This window comes from Notechis scutatus, chromosome 4, assembly GCF_049901735.1.
Source record: "Notechis scutatus isolate UNSWTSFEM ecotype Mainland chromosome 4, rNotScu1.2, whole genome shotgun sequence".
Taxonomy (NCBI): domain Eukaryota; kingdom Metazoa; phylum Chordata; class Lepidosauria; order Squamata; family Elapidae; genus Notechis; species Notechis scutatus.
Genome location: NC_142012.1, coordinates 114,096,253 through 114,115,342, shown reverse-complemented (window position 1 = coordinate 114,115,342; position 19,090 = coordinate 114,096,253). Strand labels below are relative to the sequence as shown.

The following is a 19,090-nucleotide window of genomic DNA, read 5'->3' as shown; positions in this document are numbered from 1 at the left end:
CATGTGAATAAACCACGACGATGTTCATTAAGGATAAGCATGAGGTGTGAAAATAGCTCCCTCTCTATTCGGACATTTAAACAGGAGAGACAGCCTCCTGGAAAGCTAGGAACCACCAAAGCAGCTGGTGGGGTTCTTTATGGCAGGGGTCTCCAATCTTGGCCACTTTAAGCCTGGGGGACTTCAACTCCCAGAATTCCCCAGCTTCGTTGGCTGGGGAATTCTGGGAGTTGAAGTCCCCCAGGGTTAAAGTGGCCAGGTTGGAGACTCCTGCTTTATGGTGCAGTCATTCCTTCTCCCGTCTACGCTTTATTTTTCTACACATGTCAACGGATCCTATTGCTGTGCCGTGCCGGTCACGTCTCTCCCAAGGTATAAAGTCCATTCAACCCCAACGTAGCTCGCTCTCAGCACCGTAAATAGAAGTCTTCTGTCCGCGGGCTGAAGCGACCCGGCTCGCCCCGCCGACCGAGGAGAGGATTTCGCGAGATTCTGGGAAATCTCGGGGCCAGGCCCCGGAGAGCGTCCTCGTTTCCTAGCGACGGTCGCCTTGGATCATGGCTCGCCGAGAAACTCGCACGGTGAGGGATCGGCCATCGGAGCCGGTTCGGCGGTTTTCTATCATGGATCTCAAACACCAGGCCGCGGAGTATTACCGGAGCAACGAAGTACCGCAGCGCTTGGAGGAAGTACTCAACACCATGTTCTACCAGCGCCCCGGGGATCTCTACGGCTATCTAGTAAGTCGAAATGGATAGCGGACGGTTGCACGGATCGAAACGCGCAGGCGCACTAAATGGAGGCAATAGACTAGCAGAGGAGTTTTTATTTATTTATTTTATTTATTTTATTTGATTTGTCAAGTATAAACATGAGTAAGAATACAGGAACTAGGTACGAATAAATGGGGACAATAGGACACGGCCCCTTACAGACCTCTTAGGAATTGGGTGAGGTCTTTAGTGGATAGTTTGAGGTACAGGTAGTCCCCCACTTACAACAGTTCATTTAGTGTCCGTTCAAAGTTGCACCACCACTAAACAGTGGCTTGTGACCTTTTTTTCCCCCCGCCGCTGCAGCATCTCCATGGTGACAGGATCAAACTTTTGTTTCTTGGCAGCTGTTTCATATTTATGACGGTTGCGGTGTCTGGGGTGGTGGTCACATGATCCGCTTTTGTGACCTTCTGACAAGCAAAGCCAATGGGTAAGCCAGATTCACTTCACAACCATGTTACTTACTTCACAAATGCAATGATTCACTTAACAGCTGTGGCAAGGAAAGTCGTAAAATGGGGCAAACCTCACTTAACTAATTTTTCACTTAGCCACATAAATTTTGGGCTCAATTGTGGTCGCAACTCAAGGATGACCTGTAACTAAAATCTGTTTCTCAACCTCAGCAACTTTAAGAGGTATGGACTTCAACTCCCAGAATTCCCCAAGCAGAATGCTGCTGGCTGGGAAATTCTGGGAGTTGAAGTCCATACCACTTAAAGTTGCTGAGGTGAGAAAAACTGAATTAATGGATTAGCTAACAGCCTGGATTTTATGGGTTTCTTGACGCTTCTTGGAAATGAAATAACTCCTTAGTTTTGTTAGACTTTTATGATTTAAGGCAGGTATGTTCAACCCATGGCCCATGGGCCACATGCAACTCCTGGACAGCTAGAAATGAAGCCCCACAATGTATACATATTAATTATGTTATATATTTTACAGGCATCCCAAGACAATTCTTCTTTACCCAATGTGGGTAAGGCAAGGCAAAAAGTTGGACACACATAATTTAATGTAATAGTAATACATTTATTACAATGTAAGCTTAGATGTAATAGAGAGTCAATTAGAGACTCATCTTGATGTTCTCTATTTGAAGGCAGCCTAAACTATAAGGAATGTGAACTCTTTAATTTAGCTTACCTAATCTGATGCCCCCTTTATGTCTTTGGACTGATGTAGAAAACATACTATTTTTGCTGCAATAAGATAAGTGGCTTACCTATAAATTGATTCTAGATAGTAAATGCAATTACTAATTTAACAAGACTGACATGCAGTAATTGTTAACAATAGCACATCTTTGAATTCAGAGGTAGAAAAACCTGATAGGTTACCATAGATGGTCTTTGTGGAAGCATACTGGAATATAAATAAAATTAATGATAGCTTTATAAATACAACCTTCGGTTCTAAACGTATTATGCCATCCATAACAAACTGAGTTTATCTCAAAATGACATGCATATTGTGATTTCATAACGCAGATGGAATCGTTGCATAGTATCCCAACATCTGACACGATAAGTACATTGTGATATTTGCATTATGATATGAATTTTGTCACTTCACATGTACACCCCACTTTCCCAAGAATGCCTGTGCAGGACAGCTTTAATTATAGTGAGTTCCTATTTTTTTAAATAAAAGCTTAATAAAGCAGTTACTTGATAGGTTTGGAGTTGTAGAGTTTTGGAATTAGTTCAGTATCTTTTCAGTTTTCTTTAAAATACATATAATTTCAGTACTTTTACTTAAAGAATTTCCAGAATTCTGTCAATGAACAGTACTCTACCTTTTTAAAAAAACAAAACAAATCAATCTAGATTGTGAATGAAGGTCAACCTAGAGTTTTCAGGATTGCCAGTTTGGGATCTTCATTCTAGGTCTTCAAACTTGGGATGGGGTGAAGATCACATGTTTTGAGTCACAGCTCACCTGTAATCTTTTTTTTTTTGTAGCATCTTCTTTCATAGTAGCATAATAAAGCATGATTATACATTGAACATCTTCATTCTTATTGCCAGAAAACATGTCAACTGTTCCTTCCTCTCTTATCTCTCAAAGCTAAGATATGAATTTTTTTTTGTACACGTTATCTATTATCCTTCATTCTCTCTCTCTCTTTTTCTCTGTGTATCTCCGTATATTCTTCCACAGCAACCAATATTGTTTAACTGAGAAAGGAAACCCATACCAGAATAAACTGCTGCTCTATGTGCATCATTAAGGAAAAATATATTCGAATCACCTTTTATATAGTAATAAACTAATTTTGGATGGAACAATAACAAGCATCAAAACAAATAGCAAGCATTCCCTCTACACATCTTGATATTTTTCAATGGCTGCTCTTACTTGAGCATGTTTATCTACATGCTGGGAAATGCTGTTTTGCTTCTGAAATTTGTTTCTGAAAACAAAATTATGATTGATATACCACCATTGTATACCAAAGAGCACTTTTCTACCCATTTATACATTAATCAAGACTCTTTTATTATATTATAAACTACTGATTGAAAACTAGAAAGGATATCAGCTCCAGGTGCCACAATAATGAAATATACTGTTACAGCCACAGAATAAAAAAATGCTTTGCAAACCATGCTGTGAAGACTGCCTGATCCTACCATTGCTGTATTTCAGTTCAGTAATGCTGAGCCTCAAGGTAACTGTTAACTGTTGGTAATTGTTCTGCCATCTTGTTTTCTCTGACCTTTTTTTAAAAAAAGAAACTTGTTCTCCAGTACTGAAAAGAGGAAAATTTATCTTTGGTAGCATATGTTGAAGAGCCACCATCCACAGTATGGCCTGGACTCCCGTGTAGTATGGCCTGGACTCTCAACACTCCCATTTCTTTCCTTCCTTTCCAACATCAAAACAACAACAACAACAAAACAGAACCTGGAAGCTAGCACATTGGTGATCATAATAAAACAATACTCATCTTAGATATCTTCATCCAAGATTGTGGTTCTCTTCCAGAACCTGGACTTCCAATCCAAATGGTACCCTATGGTCTTTTTAGGATGCTTTCTGGAGGCATACATTTATATAAAACACTGCCATGATAAGCTGTATCTTGATATCTCTCAGGTTGTTTGTATCATCCAGGCATATCTTTTGAGTTCTTCCACTGCCTCCAAAAAGAAGAATTAAGAAGTAAAAAACCTCAGGTGTAAGAACCCAAGTGAGCAAGCTTTTTTTTCAGTTCTGAGACACTTTTCTGAAAAGACGTAGAGTTCATCCTTAAGTCTAATGAAAAAGAATTGGCAATTACTATAGTGGTGTTGAAGTCAAAAACAGAAATCAATAGAAGGAAAAGAGCCATTTAGGTCCTAAAGAACTGAAGGTAAAGAAACAGCTAAAGAAACACCAACTGAAAGGAAAAAGGACAGGAATAAAAAGGAGCAAGAAAAAGAAACCATATCCTAAAGAAAATATTGGAAGTTACAATCTGAAGCCAGTGTGTAATCTGCTGGGTGCCCAGAGCAGCCTGGTTTCCTTCATCATTAAACAGTTTGGCAGAAAAGAAAACGAGAGTAACAGTTTGACAGCTCTGAAGTGACATCAGGAGCCAATCACCATTAAAACAAATTCTTTGCCTGCTATTTTAAACAAAGCGAAAGTAAATCATTTCCCCAGGCCTCCATCCTTCCAGCTTGGCATATCTCCAAATTCCTTTCTCCTCTATCCCCTCTGCCTGCCACGTATTTCAGCTGCTCTTCCAACCATAGTCCTGCACCAACCATGGCTGCTTTCTCCTCCTGTCCTCTGCACCTCAAGCAACATTGTCACCTCCTTGTATTATAAACCACCTTTCTCTTCATTAATGACTTATTTGATACCATAATATCTTACTGGTAAGCAAAGACTGCTCTGGCACCAGTATATCCCTACCCTCAGGCTTGGACACTATGTTCTATCTTCGGGGGGGGTGGGGTGGGGTTATGGCTTAGAGCAGGACGAAGACAAAATGGCAAGAAAATAGATGTGGGAGACCTAAACTGGTAAGGATTGTCGTGGCTTGGATTTGGACTCTTGATTGTAGAATCACTGAGAGGAGCTTGCAAATGAGATTTTTTTTATAGGGTTAGGAATGGGGGAGGCACTACTTTAAAGTCCATGGCTAGTTTCAGTTGGTGATGGGGAGAGGTCCATTCAGGCCTCTTACTTAGGGAGCCTCACGTCTCTGATTTCTTCTTTGTTCCTTCTCCTATTTAATAATTACATAAGTCCATTGGAATGGAGTGTCATCAATATTTTATAAATCTCCACCCCCTTTCTAGGAAGGTGATGCTATACAGGTGGACTGGTGAGAGAGGGAGGAAAGCCCAGGAAGCGCCGGCCGGGAGGATCGCTGGGTGAGAGCGCTCCAACTTTCTCTCCCATTCGGTCTCCTGTTGTGGGTCGCTCCGGAGAGGTTTCCTTCTGGTTCTAAGTCCCGTGTGAATCTGGAGAAAGGGCGATTCGGTGGCCACGTTCTCCATCCCTTGAAGAAATTGGAGAGCTCCGAGGACAGTAATCCCTTCCTCACGATCTAAAGGCCCTTGGATAGGAGTGGAGGGGTGCGCCATTTTAACTAGGGACGAGCCCCTCAGACAAAGAAGACTCCTAATACTACCTCATCACCTCAAAACTTACAACTTTTCTACCTCATCACATATACCAACGATTAGATTATCAATTTCTATAAAATATTTTATTAATGGTTTAATTGATTTATTGTTTTTTTTAACTGATCAGTGTGATTAGAGTGTTTAGTACAAATAGTATGATTACAGACTAGTTTAAAAGACCAAAATCCATGCAATTTAATCGAATAGCAAAATCTTTGATTTAGTGGATTTAAATGAACAGTGTGAGTAATGATTAATGTAAATAATTGACTAGTGATTAGAGTAATTAATTGACCAGGCTGATTGTTGCTTAGAAATACTATCTGATTTGAGAGATTACTACAATAGATTGTTTGATATTGTTTGATGAAATATTGACTATATAGATTACCCTAAACTGTTTATTTAATTAATTCAATCAACGTACTATTTTACCAATATTACCATGCCAAAAAGAAAATCCTACCTCAAACCACAACTCAATGAGAAGACAATCCCCACCAATGAACAACAAGACTCCTGCACCAATGAACCTCAAGACTCCTGCACATGCCTTAAATGCTGCAAAATCTAATAGATAATAAATACTCCATCAAATGTTCTCTGTGTAAAAAATACACCCACCATGACTGCTTGGGATTACCTGAGCAAATGATTCGATACCTAGAATCATCCAATGAGTTTCCATATTTCTGCAAATTATGCTTATCCAAACTAGATCTGTCTAAAAGAGATGATACCGCCGAAACCATCAAAACATCCCCAAACATTGAAACCATTGAAACATCCTCAACCATCGAAACCATTAAAACATCCTCAACACCATATTAGCATCCCTGGACGCCGTAAAAAGAAAGAATAACTAACCTTGAAAAAAAAGACACAACACAAAAACCTGAACATCAAATAGCCACAAACCACATCTCCACCCAACAACCACAATCCAATCCAAAACCCAATCCACAGATAAACGCAACCCAGACAAATATTGATATCCCAATCCTCATCAGAGAAGCTGTTGAGCGTGAACGGAAACGCTCAAACGCCATCTTATTTGGACTAGAAGACAGCATTGTCAATGATGACATCACAACTGTCCGAAACATCATCAGAGATTACCAAGCATCAACCATCTCCGCGATGAAATACTTGACATTTCCCGCATTGACCGAGAGCTTAAAAATAGAGACGGCTCTGTGGCCCCACGCTTGTGCAGGATCATTTGCAAAAATGAATCAAGCAAACGTAAACTCATTTACACTATAAACTCACTCGCCAAAACCAACACCAACCACAAAACCTCCGTTGCCCCTGACTTAACCATACAGCAACGTGCCCGCTCCCTGCACTCCGCATCGAACTCAAAACCCGTCTAGACAATGGAGAGAAGGACCTGTACATTGACTACCATGCTGACTGCATCAAAAGTAAGACACGCAACCCAATACCCAACTTTTACCCTCAACCACTACCCTACCTCAACCACCTACCACCACCCACCATCACCCAAAACTACCCACCACCCACCATCACCCAAGACTAGGCACGCACACCCCCAACTACCTCAATCCCTACTGCTGCCGGACTTAAATGCAAACTACTCAATGCAAGAAGCCTCGTGAATAAAATACCTGAATTTCTCATCCTCTTAAATATGGCTAACTTTGACATTATATTTGTCTGTGAAACATGGCTCAATGCATCTCTCCCCGACTCCATTACCACAGTAAGAGACTATCATGTTTACCGATCTGATCGTGAAAATCGTCGAGGAGGTGGTGTTGCTATATTCTACAAAAAATCCTTACATCTAAAAAATATCCAAGTTACCCAGGAGCTTGCCCTTCCTGAAACCATCATCTGTGAACTATCCTTAAATATCACAATTCGATTCTTACTATGTTACAGAGCACCTGATTATGACATCGAACATATAAACAAGCTAAATACACTACTAACATGGGCTACATCCTGCCCATACCCTTTATCTTTCTTGGAGATTTCAATCTACCTCATATTGACTGGACCCTAAATAATTGTACAACTGAAATCATACACACAACCTTCTTCAATGCTATTACAAATCTAGGTCTTGAACAACTAGTAACCAACAACACTAGACTGAACAACTGCCTCGATCTCATCTTCTGCAATAGTTTGAATTTAATTTACCGAATACAAACCAAAGAACCCTTTTCCAGTAGTGATCACAATATGATTGACTTTGCCTCAACATACGCCCACGCAAAAATCACCACAACGATGTCATCCCTAGTTGTAACTTCAAAAAGGCAATTATGATCTTATAGATAACGATCTCTCATCCCTCGATTGGCAATCTCTATTCACTGGATGCAATACTGTTGAAGATCATTACAACATATTTTTACTTGAAGTCAAAAGAGTCATCAAACTATATGTTCCAACAACAACTCCAAAAACAAAACAAAAAGCAGATTACCCATATCAATAAGGAAACTTCAATCCAAAAAGAGATCACTCTGGCGGAAAAACAAATCTGGTCACGTTGCTAATTTCAAAAACCGATATAAAAATTTATGCCACCAGATAAAGACCGAATGCACCAATTACCACATTAAACAAGAGGAAAACCTTCTAAGCACCAATTCCACCGTGCTTTTTACAATTTTGTAAACAACAAACTAAAAGACTCAAGGTCCATCCCTCCCTTGATTGGACCTGATGGTAAAGACTGCAGCGACGACACCATTAAAGCCAACATCTTTAACACATTCTTCGGCTCAGTGTTTGTAAACAGTAATGGATCATGCCCAATGTTTCCTAGCCGCAGCAGACAACAATAATGATCTAATACATATCGATTTTACAGTAGACAACGTTGAAAAGCACTACGCAACCTAAAACCATCTCTATCTATCGGACCGGATGGAATATGTGCCTACTTCCTAAGAAAACTATCCGCTGCCATAGCCAAACCTCTAAGCATAATCTTTGAAAGATCTTTCAGAACCAGCTCCTTGCCCAACCTATGGTTACAAGCCACAGTCATTCCCATCTTCAAAAAGGGAGACCCAAGCCTAGTTGAAAATTACAGACCAATCTCCTTATGCTGCGTCACCTGTAAAGTCATGGAATCAATTATTAACCAATCCATCATCCTCCATTTAGAGACAAACAACCTACTCTCCAATAAACAATTTGGTTTCAGAAAAACTATCCTGTAATCTGCAACTCTTACACTGCAAAAACATATGGACTACTCAACTCGACCAGGGCAAAGCAATAGACGCAATCTACATAGACTTCTGCAAAGCCTTTGATTCAGTGGTACACGACAAACTACTCCTAAAAATAAAATCTTATGGTATCTCTGGACAACTGAATAACTGGATAGAAGCATTCCTGTCAAACAGACAACAAATGGTCAAAATTGGGAACGCCCTATCAAATCCAGTACCAGTCAATAGTGGTGTTCCCCAAGGCAGTGTTCTAGGACCAACTCTCTTCATAATCTACATAAACGACCTTTGTGATCATATCAAGAGCAATTGCGTTCTCTTCGCTGATGATGTAAAGCTGTTCAATACCACAGACAATACTACTACCCTTCAAAAAGATCTAGACTATGTATCTGAATGGTCTAACATATGGCAACTACAAATCTCAACAAATAAATGCTCTGTCTTACATATTGGTAAAAAAATCAGAAAATAAAATACAAGCTGAATAGTCAAGATCTTGTTGATGACCCAAGCTCTGTAAAGGACCTGGGAATACTCACCTCTAATGATCTAAGTGCTAGAGCTCACTGCAACTACATAGCCAAAAAGGCATTAAAAGTTGTTAACCTAATCCTACGTTGCTTTTTCTCTGGTAATATCTCACTACTAACCAGAGCATACAAAACATTTGCTAGACCAATACTCGAATACAGTTCATCAGTCTGGAATCCTTATCACGTATGTGATATTAACACAATTGAGAAAGTCCAGAAGTATTTCACAAGAAGAGTTCTCCACTCTTCTACCCGTTATAGAATACCTTACGCCACCAGACTCGAAATTCTAAAACTAGAAAACCTCGAATTACGCCTGTCTTCGGTCCGACTTAAGCATGGTATATAAAATCATACATTGCAATGTCCTACCTGTCAATGAATACTTCAGCTTTAACCATAACAACACAAGAGCACACAACAGATACAAACTCAAAGTAAACCGCACCAAACTTGATTGCAGGAAATACGACTTCAGCAATAGAGTGGTCAATGTCTGGAATACTCTACCCGACTCTGTAGTCTCTTCCCAAACCCCAAAAACTTTAACCTTAGACTGTCTACTATTGACCTCACCCCTTTCCTAAGAGGTCTGTAGGGGCGTGCATAAGCGCACCAACGTGCCTACCGTCCCTGTCCTATTGTTTCTCTTATTCTTTTATTTTTCTTATATGTACCCATTTCATATATTCACAACTATGTATACACTTGTACTTATTATCTTGTAAACAATTGACAAATCAAATAAATAAATAAATAAATATCCAGTGTCTGGAGCCTGGATGGGAAGCAAAGTGCTTTGACTGGACCAAAGGCATTTTTTTAGTGTTTATGTCTTTCAGTCAAAGGTGATTCCTGGCAACTATTTGGGCAAAATCTTGCATTTTTCTTGGCAAGATTTTGGAAGTAGTTTGCCATTGTCTGCTTTCTAGGACTGACAGAATGACTGGTCTAAGGTCACCCAGTTGTCTTTGGCCCTAAGATGGAACTAGTTTCCCCATTCCTAGTCTGGTGCCATAATCACTTTACCAAACAGATTCTCTCACAAGTTGAATGGGTTTGGATTTCCCACTCTAGTGGGATATGGGCTCTGATGAATTGTCATCCCTGTTATTCAGTGGGATAATAAGCCATTAGTTGGTGGACAATTTGGGGGTCCTTCTGGGTTCACAACTCCTGGTAAAGCAGGAGATAGTAGCTGCAGTTGGGGGAGGGCTCCTCTGTTCCAGTTGTGACTTTTCCTAAGCCCTGCTTGCTGACATTCACATTTTAGTTATCTTTTAGTTGGATTACTGCAGTGTGATCTACATTGGTCTGTCCTTGAAAACAATCTGGTCCAGTTCGCCCAACATACAGCAGCTTATGCAATTCTGGGTTCTTCATATTTTGCCTTTGTTACACTGCTGATATATGAATTCCATTAGCTTCCAGTTGCTTTCTGGATACAATTTAAGATGCTGGCTATTTTCTTTAAAATTCTAAATTGCATGGGTCAAGGTCACTTGCAGGATTACCTTTGCCTGAGGGTATCTGTCTGTCCTAACAAGTTCCTTACCTTAAATGTTGCCATCTGGTAGGATCTCAGATAGATGCCTTTTCTGTGGCTGCACCAGAAAAATGTTCAGAATATGATGCTTACCTGATTGTTCATCACAAGGAATCCTTCTGAAGGAATCAGCAGGTAGAAACAAGGTTACGCATACTAATCAAACATAGAAACTCAGCTTGAATATATATTAGATAGGCTGTACTTCACAGCAGAATCTGCCACATACTGACTGAAAAAGAGTCCAGATAATCTGCTTCAACTAGTGTGGTACAATCATGCACCATTCAAGATTTTTCCTCAGTCTATGGCTATAAGAATTGGTAACTAAATGAACCACCTAATAAATTTAAGGTACAAAATAAATTGCAATTGTATCTTTGAAAGCCTTTGAATCTAATTGCACTAATTACTGGTCTTCTAGGCAGACTTCTTCTCTGAATTATCAAAACCTCCAGTGATATGCAAATTAGATGCTAAAAGTGTGCTGGATGGAACTGGCCGACCAACATTAGAAGTTGAAGTCTTTTGCCGAGTTAGAAACTGTGATAAGGTATGAGTTGTGTTGCAGTTAATTCTCTATTTGTTTATATAATTTCAAGAGTGACCAACTCTACCAGAACTCTATGCAGCTTGTAATTAAATCATTAAAACAAAAACATATGTGAAAGAAAACCAATACAACTGATTGGAAGACAGAATCGAAAAGCAAAGGAACTTAGCCACCTTAACCCAAATCATTCATTACAATGAAAACTTCTGACCTAGTCTGATTATCAGTTGGATGAGCAAATGGTATAGCAGGTCAGACTATTACCTTCCTGTTCAGTATGATCCTGATCTTACTTCCATCTTACTTCTACCATCTCTGTATGATGGTTGTTTAAAAATATATATATACAGTTTAAATACATTCCTGTTGTATGTGATTTCTGTGCCTAACATTTTGATTTCCTGTTGTTCAATTAATTTAGGCCCAAGTTGAAATTCTATTCTCTCATTTTGCAACTGGGAAAATGTCCTTTTATATTATTTTATAACGCCATCTACTTTGGTAGAGAAATGACAAAAATTAGTCAAGTTTTCAAATTTTTATTTGGAAATATATTTCATTCCATCACATATGCATTACATAGTTCGTTACACTGAATATATCAATATTTATATCAGTTAGAAGGATTAAGATTAATTTTTAATTTTTCCTTTTACTTCTTGAAAAATGACATTAAGTTTTGTTCAAGATATGTATTAGGGGAACATTATAAAATATATTCTCAAAGCATTGCTGAATCAAAACTTCACATAAAAACTGCTGTTTGTGTTAAAACTATGTAGAATAAGTATGAGTTAAATAAAAAGCTTTGAATAAAATTTTACTGAAGAATTAAAATCTATGAATTACCCTGGATAAATACTTGAAGTGGAAATGTCTGGAAAAAACCATACATCAATAATAAAAACAATATTTAAAAATTTTTTCTTTGTGAAATTTCAGTAATAAACATCTTTAAATATTGTTATACAGATTATTTGTTCCAGCATGATCTCATGTCATGCTGAAATTCTTGAAAGTGCTTCAGCAGAAGCAATTGATGCGGATGAAAAGGAAAGATCTGAATCTTTGAATAAGGCAATTGAATGGATAAATGAATCACTGAATGAAATGCTCAGAGGCCTTCAACCTGGGGACCAACAAAACATAGATGAGTTATTAGGGTAAGTGCCTCATATTTATTTTGTTTGCTAGGAAGTTTTTTAAATTTTATTTAAAATTCCATTATGTTGTAATTCAGCATTTGCACACAATACACTTGCAAACTTGAAGTAGTATTCTTTAATGGTTATTAGGACATTTTGTTACATAAGTCAGTTGTCTGCTAATCAGTAAATCTTAGCTATCGTAAGTGCTCATTATCTAAAAAGTTCCATCCAGTAATAGCAATACTGAATGAATAAAATAAATCAGTGATATAGATACCAAGAAGAAGGAGGGAGGATGGCAGCAATGTGAGTGACTAGTTTTCAGGGGATGCAGTAATGCAAGAGAATACAACTAATGCCCTCCATGGATTTGGGAATATAGCTCCCATTACCTGTCACTGGAATTGCTGATTGGGGCCCACAAGAAATGTAGATCAAAACAGTCAGACTCTACCTGTATGAATTTTATTTTAAAAAATAGATAAGTAAAAGATAAATATGAAAATATATAAAGTTAGAAAGAAGTGAAAAAGATAAGAAAAGTGTAAAAAGTTATTTAAGCAGAAAAAGAAAATGGAACACACAATTTCCAATCCTTTCTGCAATATTATAAACAAACTTGTTATCCATCCTCCCTCTTTCATTAGAAGGTTCTGTCCCTTCTATGTCATGCAGTGTGCTGCAGCCAACAAAAAAGCCAACAGATAACAGATAATCAGAGTTGGAAGGGACCTTGTAGGTCATCTAGTCCAAGTGGGAGACCCTACACCATTTCTGACAAATGGCAGTCCAATCTCTTCTTGAAGGTCTCAAGTGATGGCGCTCCCACAACTTCCGAGGGCAAGCTGTTCCATTGGTTGATTGTTCTCACTGTCAGAAAGTTTCTCCTTGTTTCCAGGTTAAATCTCTCCTTGTTCAGTTTCCATCCATTATTCCTTGCATGGCCTACAGGTGCTTTAGAAAATAGCTTGACCCCTTCCTCTCTGTGGCAGCCCCTCAGATATTTGGAGATTGCTATCATGTCTCCCCTGGTCCTTCTCTTTACTAGACTAGCCAAGCCCGGTTCCTGTAACCGTTCTTCATATGCCTTAGTTTCCAGTCCCCTAATTATCCTGGTTGTTCTTCTCTGTACTTTTTCTAGAGTCTCAACATCTCATAATGTGGTGACCAAAACTGGATGCAGTACTTTAGGTGTGGTGTTACTAAGGCTTTATAGAGTGGTATTAGTACCTCCCTTGATCTTGATTGTAGACAACAGAGTCTTAGGCTGCATTAACAGAGAAATAGAACCAAGATCACATGAAGTGTTAATACCATGTTATGATGCCTTGGTAAGACCACATTTCGAATATTGCATCCAGTTTTAGTCGCCATGATATAAAAAAGATGTTGGGACTCTTTAGAAAGAGTGCAGAGAAGAGCAACAAAGATGATTAGGAGAATTAAGGCTAAAAGATAAGAAGAATGGTTGCAGGACTTGGGTATGTGTAGCTTAATTAAAAGAAGGTCTGGGACTGACATGATAGTTGTGTTCCAATATTTGAGGGACTGCCACAAAGAAGAGGGTGTCAAACTATTCTCCAAAGTACCTGAAGGCAGGACAAGAAGTACACAGTAAATTTTAAAATCTACATTATTCTTAACTTAATTATCCCATAAAAAGCCAAAAACTCAGGCTCTATCTAGTTGTTTCCTTCTTTAATTAATATTTAAAAAATGAATACAGTATAGGATTCTATATATTAACTATTCACAAACTGATTATAAAAACACATACAGGCACAAGTTCAGTTGTAGATAACTAAAAATATAGAATTGTTCCTTTTTTTATAGGAACTGAAATTAGGTTGCTATATGCAATAAAGGTTACATTTATTTTTTAGACTTTTTACAATATATTTAATTAATAGACTGATCATAACTTTTTTTTCATTTTATAGTACTACTAAGATTGATGTAAGATACAGATGTGAGATATAGGTGACTAAAAATATAGCTTCCTGGAATACAAATTGATCAATCCTTACAGTAGTATTTGATTTGTATTCATTCTTGCATATCTTTATTTTAACTTTCCCTCTTATATCTATGTGTCATACTACCGTAAGTTCATTTTCTCTTCCCTTCTATTCCAAATTTAAATAGACCAAGGCTTTCCCTAATAATCACAGGTTTCCTTATAAACAGGCTAAAATCAACAGTAAATATGTTGATTTGAGGAAATGTTCAATTATTAATGATTTTTAAATCAGTTCCCAAATGGAATAATTTTAAATACTGAATTAACTAAATGTCTTCTTTGAATGATTTCTACCCTATAAGTTCTTCCTCTTCCAAGGGGACAGTTGTGCCAGACAAAAGCCGGCTGAAGAAAGCTTTGAAGTGGCACAAAACAATAATATTCCCCCTTTAATCATGTGGATAATAGATTGAGGTAGCTGGCATTGCAGTTAGGAAAAGGAAACTTAAAACTAATGACAATATTAGTTAATCTTGTCATTAAAACTAATGACAATACCTTGACCAACACACATTCAAATTCAGACTCAAAATAAATGTGGAATATCTTTTTGTGTGTCAGAACCCTTCCAGCTTATGACTTTGTAGAGTTTGTACTTGCAAAATCCAAAACCATGATTAGTCATGCTATTTCCTTTTATCGCAGTGATTATTTTACAAGAAAATCTGAACAATACGAAGAAAAAAGGGAACCTGTAAAAGAAAAAGAAAGTCAAGAAGTGATGGCACCTGCTTCTCCATTGGCCACCGTACCTCCTGGAAAAAAGAAACCAAATAAAACAGGTTAGAAGATGAAATTAGAATAAATAAAATGGTCTTATACAATCATTCATTTACTTCTGCTTCTTCATGACCTGCTGGACACTATTTTCCCTGGATTGCTCTCTCAGTAACTCCTTAGTTCTTGAAAACTCCTGCTTGCATCATGAATGATGGTAACTGGCTATCTTGTCTTCTATAGCAGTGGTCCCCAACCTTTTTTGTACCAGGGACCAGTTTCAAGCACAAACACTTTTTCAAGGACCGGGGAGAATCCGAGTTTGGTGGTTTGCTTGCAGACGTTTCATTACCTGACTAGGTAACATCTGATGTTGTTACCTAGTCGGGTAATAAAACGTCTGCCAGCAAACCACCAAGTTCAGGGAGCGCCTCGGCCCTGCCTCCCTCAGCCCCATCCCTCAGGTGTCTCCCTCCCTCCCTCAGGTGTCTGCCTCGTTCCTCTCTCAGTCGCTCTCTCGCTGCTCCACCAGCCCAGGAAGAAACTGCTTCAAAGAAGCCGGGGGGGTGGCTTTTCCTGTCGCCGCAGCTCCTCCGAAGCACCCGTTTACCACCACCCTGCCCGCCCGCGCGCGGTTCAATCCACAGTGCTCCGTTCTGCCTGCCTGCCTGCCTTCTTCATTTCGGAGCAGGTTCGGCTGATAAAAAGAGGCGAATAGTTATTATTCTCACCAGAAATGAAGAAGGCAGGCAGGCAGGCAGAACGGAGCACTGTGGATTGAACCGCGCGCAGGCGGGCGGGGTGGGGGTGAACGGGCGCTTCGGAGGAGCTGCGGCGACAGGAAAAGCCACCCCGGCTTCTTTGAAGCAGTTTCTTCCTGGGCTGGTGGAGCAGCGAGAGAGCGACTGAGAGAGGAACGAGGTGGGAGGAAACCGAAGCCGCTGAGCCAGAGAGCAGGACAGGCTTCGGTTGCTTCCTCCCTCCCCTTCTTTCATTTGTGTCCTTGATCCCGATCCCAGCAGCATTCACCGAAGGCGAAGAAAGCCGCCATTTTTTTTTTAATTTTCTTTGCGGCCCGGTACAGAGTGCTCTACGGACCGGTACCGGTCCGCGGACCGGTGGTTGAGGACCCCTGTTCTATAGGCCTCTTTTTTGAGTCCCTTCAATTTTTCTAATCATGAGGGCCTTTCCAATGATTCCTGCCTTTGCATTTTGTGTCTTTAATATTTAAGCTTTAGCTTTATTGTTAGTGTTCCCAGTCAGTAGTCTGGTTTTACTATATCTGGTACAATGATTTGTTCTTTCAGTGCAAGATATTTTCACTCAGGCGTGTCATTTAATGGCTTTCATGTGCTTATGTGGGAAAACTGTAGCCTTGACAATATTTATTATTGTTGTCAATGTTATATATCTGTTCTTTAGTATTTTTAGCAGCTTTTCTACCAAATGGAAGTTTTTTGTTTTTTTTATTTCATAACCATCCTTGTACATTCCCTGTAAAAGGAAGCAGTTTAGGATCCAGTGGTTCAAAAATTGGCTTTTTTTTTCTGTTTTGTGCCTTTGTGTATTTTGATATATTCTTAATTTACTGCAGACACCAGTGAATACCATATCTGAAGATGAGGAAATACTATTAGTAAATACAAATTTTAAAAAACTCTTTATAAATCTCTGAGGATATATTTAGTTTTTAGACTTTTAATAGTCTCTATCAAAAAGAAAAGATATTGAACATAACAAAAGTAGAATTTGGCATTTTATGGAAGATTGAATTGATTGTTGAGAATCTCTGGAGAATATGTCCTCTTGAGACTTGTTGCTTCATACCATGAGAATTCATTTATAATTTTCATTAGCTGAGCTTTTTGATCATAAAGAGGATCAAATTTGTGGCGTGCTTCAAATTACATCTCAGTGTTCTTGAGAAATGTTTATGTTTTGCTGCTTAAAGAAGCTGTTAATTGTTTGGATCAAAAGTCAGATTTTCCATAGCACCCACATCCCTAACTAGTGTCAGATTTTCAAATGATGCAGGCTGGTCTTTAACATTTGAGGACATAAATGTCACAGTAGGAAATGATGGCCGCAATGTTCCGTGCTACAAAATTCAGCTATTGTTAAGGTTCCTAACGGGGAGCTACATAATTTTCCAAATGTACCTAGGATTCTGATTTTTTTAAACATAAACATTGTTTTGAAAATCTGGATAAAGTTTTAAAAAAATCAACATGATAAAAAAGTTAGTAAAGAGAAACTAACACAGAACATTTTTGTCTGAGAAATAAAATTTCAGCAAAGAGTCTGCAATATCTACCATTAAAATTTTAAACTGATATAAAATTAATGTTAGAAGGCTTGATGGATACATAGGAAAAGTTTAAAATGCACTTAGAATTATATTTCTTCAAATTCCTATTTCTGAATCAGTGCCTGTGATTCCTGTTGAATTGTAGATTAAGGAACCTGAAGGTTTCTTTCTCCATTTGTTTGACTTTCAAAGCTTTAATGCGAAAGCTATCATTTTGTTTACTGTGGTCTTGATAACATTAAGCAAAAACTGACTACATCCCTTTTCTCCCTGTATTTTTAGGCAAAAAATTGTCTGTAGTAGAAAAGCCAATAGTCCCAGCAGAACCTCCTGAACCTGTACTTATGGGCAGTTTGGCTATTGGATGTACATCACTTGCTATTGCAAAGAGTGCCGCAACTGTTCGTGACATACCTTTGTATTCATATATTGCTTTGCTGAAACATGATCAGGTACTTGTTGTGCCGATTCAGAATGTTCAGTTGAAATGGGAACAAGAGAGATGATTGCCATATGCACAAAGCCAAGTCTCATGCTATGTATAGTGAAACTACTTAATCAGTTGTAGCACCCTAGACCAGCGGTTGCTAACTGGTGGGGGCCGTGGAAAAATTTTGGTGGCCGCAGAAGAAATGGCTCCCAAAAGCAATTAATCTGGGCTGCATAGTTCTCGTACCTCCCGGCTCTCCGAGGGACCCCGGAGTCAGGTTCCTGAGATGCACGCACCAACTAGTTCCCACATACGGTGGCGGCAACAACAGTCCCCTCCCCCAGCGCCCACTGTCAGTTCTTCCCCATTGCTCCTGCTTCTGTTTCCTTCCTCCTCCCCCCAAGCCCACATACAGGCAGGCAAGGAAAGGAAGATGGAGCCGTGCACAGCTCTCAGCTCTTCCAGCCCTCGCTGCCTCTCCCAACATCAAATTCTTGGAGATGCAGGCAAAACCGCCACAGCGGTAATGCCCTGAGTTGCCTTAGCATGCTTGGTTAGTTAAGAATCGTCCTGCCCAGAGAAGGAAGTGGTGCTGGAGGAGGAGGAGGCAGTAATGGAGAAGCAAGCAGGGTGCTACAGCTGCAGCGGCTTTGCCTGCATCTCCGAGGCTTCGATGTTGGGAGAGGCAGCGAGGGCTGGAAGAGCTGAGAGCTATGCATGGCTCCATCTCCCTTTCCTTGCCTGCCTGCACGTGGGGGGAGGGGGAAGGAAAGAGAGACAGACAGGAGCAATTCAAAGCTAGAGAACTAATGGGGAAGAGCTGAGAGCAGGCGCTGGGGGAGGGGACTGTTGTCACCGCCACCGTGTGTGGGAGCTGGTTGGCACGTGCATCTCAGGAACCTGACTCTGGGGTCCCTTGGAGAGCCGGGAGGCGTGAGAACTGCAAGTGGGAGCGTTTGGTGATTTCGCGGTAGATTGGCGTTTTGTAGGTCATAGTGAAAGAGTTTGTTTTCACCTCCTTTTCTCCACTGGTAATGCGAGAGATGCTTTCTCTCCCTCTCTCTCTCTCCCCCCCTCCCACCCCCAAATAATCACTGGCTGTGGCTGGGTTTGGCAGCGAAGTGCTAAAGTGAGCGAAGTGCCCCCACCTTTCCTTGCCTGTCTCCAGGTGAGGATGGAAGAGCCTCCCCCAGCTTTTCCTCAGCTGCAG

The 19,090-nt window shown here is 39.6% G+C and overlaps 1 protein-coding gene across 3 annotated transcripts in view; it reads left to right on the top strand.

Moving 5' to 3' along the window:
* The first annotated feature begins 379 nt into the window (after positions 1-379).
* ENO4 (enolase 4) overlaps positions 380-19,090 on the top strand; it is a 29,637-nt gene continuing 10,926 nt past the window's right edge. The window contains exons 1-5 of one of the 3 annotated variants that reach the window (XM_087964466.1): positions 380-740; positions 11,129-11,257; positions 12,230-12,420; positions 15,071-15,207; positions 17,733-17,902. In XM_087964466.1, the coding sequence (XP_087820592.1) occupies positions 558-740; positions 11,129-11,257; positions 12,230-12,420; positions 15,071-15,207; positions 17,733-17,902 (810 nt within the window). In that variant the 5' untranslated portion in view covers positions 380-557. The remainder of the gene's footprint in view (positions 741-11,128; positions 11,258-12,229; positions 12,421-15,070; positions 15,208-17,732; positions 17,903-19,090) is intronic. The other 2 variants (XM_087964468.1, XM_087964467.1) reach the window with 2 other exon arrangements.